We start from the raw sequence: 5,068 nt of genomic DNA, 5'->3' as shown, positions 1-5,068 counted from the left end.
AGATACTAAAGTGACCCACGCTTTTCTTTATAGTTATTTAAATAGTAGTCTATAATTTATTTTCTACTTTTTAGTGCATTATTACATAAAAGCTTGTTATTAAAACGTTTTTTATGAATTTTTTTTTCAGTACTTTACATGTTTTATTTACAATAGAGTTACATGACTAAAAACCATTGCGCGCCTACTGAACGTGATGGCGCAGCTATTGAACGTACCGTGATGGCGCAGCTATTGAACGTGATGACGCGTGTGGTGTGGTTGGCTAGACATGCCTATTGATTCGGTCCAAATTTTAATTAATTCATAAAAAATTAATTAGGCATCCAATTAAGTCAAATTTAGTTTCAGATTGCAATGTCTTCATGTCTTGACCCACGTGCCAACTGTGAATCGTATCGGTCAAGTAGAACTGTCCGAATTTTCATTCCAGCGTTTCGATCTAGACTGACGACTTACGACTGGCGACTGACGACTGGCGACAAACATAGGAAGTGAGTTAAATAAAAGCTTGTAAAAAAGATACAACAGAGAAATTTTTTTTTAAACTGTTTTTTTTTTAAATTGTAAGAAACTATTTAAAGAAGCGACAGTACGTTGGCTCTAAGATAAGCGACAACAGTACAGACATAGCAGGAACTGTCAGGATGGTGTGTAGTCACATCGTGTGTGTTGTGTTGATACTCGCTGTGTTGGCGACGTCACACTCTCAGGCTGCAGATGTGTGCCCTCCAGAGGTAAGGGTGTACGGTATCATGACAACCATATGACAATCGCATGACATCTTCATAACAACCAAATGAAAACCCCATGACAACCACATGACAACCACATGACAATCACATGACAACCACATGACAACCTCATGACAACCACATGACAATCACATGACAACCACGTGACAACCACGTGACAACCACATGACAATCACATGACAACCGCATAACAGCCACTAAATATCTTCATAACAACCATGAGACCACCACATGACAACCTCATGACAACCACATGACAATCACATGACAACCACATGACAACCACATGACAATCACATGACAACCACATGACAACCAAATGACAACCACATGACAACCACAAGATATCTTCATAACAACCACATGACAACCTCATGACAACCACATGACAACCACATGACAACCACATGACAATGTGACCTACTTAGGTCTTGTATTTTTTTTAGTTTGACTTTTATTGCTCAACCATGAGTGACTGTGGTGCAACCACCAGGTAATTTTCCATAGTTCTAAGAAAGACATATACCCTAGTACTTTTCCATCAAGAGTGATGGTGCAATACTTTTATACTTTCGATTGGTTGATTCGGACATCAGAGTTGTCCCAACCAATAGTCTCATGTTTTGAAGGTGACCTCCCATGTTGCCTCAGGTGTCAAACAGTCTGCGCAGACTCTTCTGCAAGCAGTCCACCGCAGCAGTCCGTAGCAGCAAGTCAGACCAGACATCTTTGAGAGAGAAAGCCTTGAGTGTCGCTATTTTGTAGCCTATAGTTTTAAGCAGCTTGTTCCATTATTACTTGTGGTTTTAAGTAATATTTTGTGCTTTAAGTAGTGTCGTATAAGCTGTGGTGCTTTTCCTAAGTGCCATATCCTGTGATAGTGTTAAATAGTGTTTTTTCCTCAAATTGTAATTTGGGTTTTTGATAATCTACTCCTTCATTTTATTCTGTATAAAGCTAGAGTCTTACCTTGAATTTGTACACATATTAAAAGTTATATATGGATTAAATGTATTGTTGGCATCAGGAGTTCATCGAGTGTATCCCCTAGACGTTAAGTACGTGTCCTCGTTAACTGTTGTGCTAGCTACCATTTATAGGGCTTTATGCCATCTGTGTATAACCATCTAAAAGAACCCGGGTACGTTCGCCAGCTATCTGGCTGATAGAGTGGTGTTCGTAATAACAATCACATGACAACCCCATGACAACCAAATGACAACCACATGACAACCACAAGACATCTTCATAACAACCACATGACAACCACATGACAACCACATGACAACCACATGACAATCACATGACAAACACATGACAACCACATGACAACCGCATAACAGCCACTAAATATCTTCATAACAACCATGAGACAACCACATGACAACCATATGACAACCACAAAACATCTTCATAACAACCACATGACAACCACATGACAACCACATGACAACCACATGACAACTACAAGACATCTTCATAGCAACCACATGACAACCACGTGACAACAAGAAGACAACCACATGACAAGCACAAGAAAATTAAAAAAAAAACATTTACAGGACAGTGTTATAACTGCTCCACCATGTTATAACTGCTGAGTGAGTGTCTTTGGTTATTTGATCCAATACCATTTTTTGTCTTAACCACTACCATGTGGAGATGTGTTCACAGACGTACATTGTACTATCATTCACTAAGACGACGTGGACGACCAACAATCAATGAGAGGAACTCAGGCTTCTTTTCTTATCTTTAATTCTGTACTCTCAACTCACATACATCCTTCCACCAAGGCGAAGAAAATCATACTCACTCACGCACAATACCTAGTAACCAGTCTCTACACCAGAACGTCACTGTCGCACCATACGCGTCATCATTCCTTGCGTTCAACATACCTTTCGCACCAACATTCATTCGCGCCAATCTATAGCATAGATTATAACATGCATCATAACAGACAGTATGCTACTGTCATTTGTATTTTTAAAAATTGTTTATCTTGATTTTCTTAATTAAAGTCACTATATATCTCAAACCATGTACCACTATTTAAACCTCCCAAATCCCCCACCCCCACCATATCATCTCCCCCAGGGTTGCAGGTTTGGGGGTGTTGACACCGTTAATTGCAACAGTCCTGATTTGTTAACATTCCCATCATTTGAAGCATGCAAGTCTTTCACGTTCATGATTATCGGATTAACGGTTAGTAGTTTTATTGTCATGACTCGGGTCTTATTTACTTTAGTTTAACAACAGTTCTCAGGTGAAATACTATTTGTAGAATATTGTAATTCTATATATACATAATTATTGAATTGACATATATTCCTAAATATTTTTTTACCAGATGAGTTTATTTATTTTTAAATTATTTTTTAAAAATAATTTGAATTTTTTTTCCTCCTTTGTAACCAAAAAAAAAATAATATTTATGAATTATTTTGAAATCTTTCAGGGTACATCAGTAAAGCTGATTCCCGACTCTTCCCTCCCCGCTAATTTACAAAAGTTATCTATCTTTGAACACGAGCCCCTGAGTTTCTCCGATCACGCGTTCCACAACTGCGCACAGACATTGCGCAGGTTCAGTCTGGAACAAATCGGACTCACGAAGCTGCCTGATGCGCTTCTAGAACTCACCGCCCTGGAAGAGTTCCATCTCTGGGACGAAACGGAAATTACCGACTGGAACTTGCCGGTCTTGAAAAACATCGGCCGGACGGTCAAGGATCTTCTGTTACACAACACAAGCCTAAACTCTTGGCCTGATTGGCTGGTGCATTTTGTCTCATTGACCTATCTAGATATAGCCATGACCTCCATGACCCCAGTTCCAGACGACGCCCTACACCAAGTCTCAGACACACTGAAAATCCTGTACATGCGCGCAACAAACTTGACCCGCGTCCCTAAAGCCTTCGCCTCGCTGACCGCCCTCACAGAGCTCTACCTGAACGAGAACCACATCACCAAAGTCGATAACACCCCGTCGTCGCTACTTAGTCTATATTTAGAAAACAACGGTATTACGGAAATATCCGATGACACATTCCCTCAACGTAATTCTTTCCTTACTTTAAACTTAAGACAAAATCCTATAACGAGAATATCGCCTAACGCCTTTCTACATCTCAGTTCCTTAAAGGAATTGTACCTGCAAGACACCTGGCTCTCCAGGCTTCCTCTGGCACTGTCACACCTGAGCAGTCTGGACCAGCTACTCATGGCCGTGAACTCACGTCTAGTCTGCACGTGTGAGGAGTCGGGTCTTCTCCCTTGGTTCAGTTCCAGACCCAACATGTACGTGCAGGGAACTTGTGGGGATATCGAGATCAAAACTTTCTTTACGTTACTAGCCGGCAGTTGTCCGGGTCATTAGCCGGCAGTTGTCCGGGTCATTAGCCGGCAGTTGTCCGGGTCATTAGCCGGCAGTTGTCCATGTCATTAGCCGGCAGTTGTCCAGGTCATTAGCCGGCAGTTGTCCAGGTCATTAGCCGGCAGTTGTCCAGGCCATTAGCCGGCAGTTCTCTTTGTCTTTAGCTGTCAATTGTCCAGGTCATTAGCCGGCAGTTGTCCAGGTCATTAGCCGGTAGTTGTCCAGGTCATTAGCCGGCAGTTGTCCAGGTCATTAGCCGGCAGTTGTCCAGGTCATTAGCCGGCAGCTGTCTTTGGCCATCATTTGTCTTAGTCATCAATCCTTTAACTTTCCGGCACCTGTCCTGATCTAATTACACCACCGACACACGTAAAATAAGATTCACATAAATAGTCTTTATATTTGAGCTTAAGTGCTTCAAAAAAGAACTTAAAAAAGAAATTGTATTTTACACGCACAAAATCATATAAGTAAACTTTCTCTAACTTTTCAAAATTGTATTTGATTACTTATTGTGGAAATATGTTTCATAAATTTTAATGGTGAGATAAAAATATTTCAAGTAAACAGATTACTAATGTTCACACCTTTTCGTGGGTTTCCATTGCCACCAGAACTGCTATAGGCAGTTCGAATCCGGGTTCAAGTCAGTAGAACGTCCCTGAGTCCACCCAACTCTGATGGGTACCTAACTCACGTTAGGGAAAGTAAAGACAGATGTGCTGACCACACTATCCCTTCATATGTCTCTGAAATACATGAACTCTTCTTGACCTGCCCCATGTGTGTGTCTTGGACACGAAAGAGAAAGGGTAATGGTAAGGAAAAAAAAACAACTCCATTGATGGGTAACCGTTAGGACAGCTAGAAAATCATTTAAAACGTCATTTAAAACTATTTCTGTAGACAGTACTTTGTACGTATGTGC

The 5,068-nt window shown here is 40.8% G+C and overlaps 1 protein-coding gene across 1 annotated transcript; it reads left to right on the top strand.

The window, feature by feature from the left end:
- Nucleotides 1–628: 628 nt before the first annotated feature.
- LOC131936613 (leucine-rich repeat protein SHOC-2-like) lies at nucleotides 629–4,600 on the top strand. Its single transcript, XM_059293674.1, has 3 exons — nucleotides 629–737; nucleotides 2,856–2,966; nucleotides 3,220–4,600. The coding sequence occupies exons 1-3, from the start codon at nucleotides 648–650 to the stop codon at nucleotides 4,141–4,143; spliced, it is 1,125 nt and encodes a 374-aa protein (XP_059149657.1). The 5' UTR covers nucleotides 629–647; the 3' UTR covers nucleotides 4,144–4,600.
- The last annotated feature ends 468 nt before the right edge of the window (nucleotides 4,601–5,068 follow it).

Source organism: Physella acuta, unplaced genomic scaffold (assembly GCF_028476545.2).
Source record: "Physella acuta isolate Inbredline_101_S28 unplaced genomic scaffold, ASM2847654v3 ptg000182l, whole genome shotgun sequence".
NCBI classification, from domain to species: domain Eukaryota; kingdom Metazoa; phylum Mollusca; class Gastropoda; family Physidae; genus Physella; species Physella acuta.
This window is presented reverse-complemented; position numbering and strand designations above follow the sequence as displayed.

What these genes read in the sequence shown, in the direction of transcription:
- LOC131936613 (XM_059293674.1), top strand. Translation starts at nt 648, where the DNA reads ATGGTGTGTAGTCACATCGTGTGTGTTGTGTTGATACTCGCTGTGTTG. An exon ending in CAGATGTGTGCCCTCCAGAG is followed by an intron (nt 738 to 2,855) that starts GTAAGGGTGTAC and finishes CATCTCCCCCAG; the next exon opens with GGTTGCAGGTTTGGGGGTGT. An exon ending in TCATGATTATCGGATTAACG is followed by an intron (nt 2,967 to 3,219) that starts GTTAGTAGTTTT and finishes GAAATCTTTCAG; the next exon opens with GGTACATCAGTAAAGCTGAT.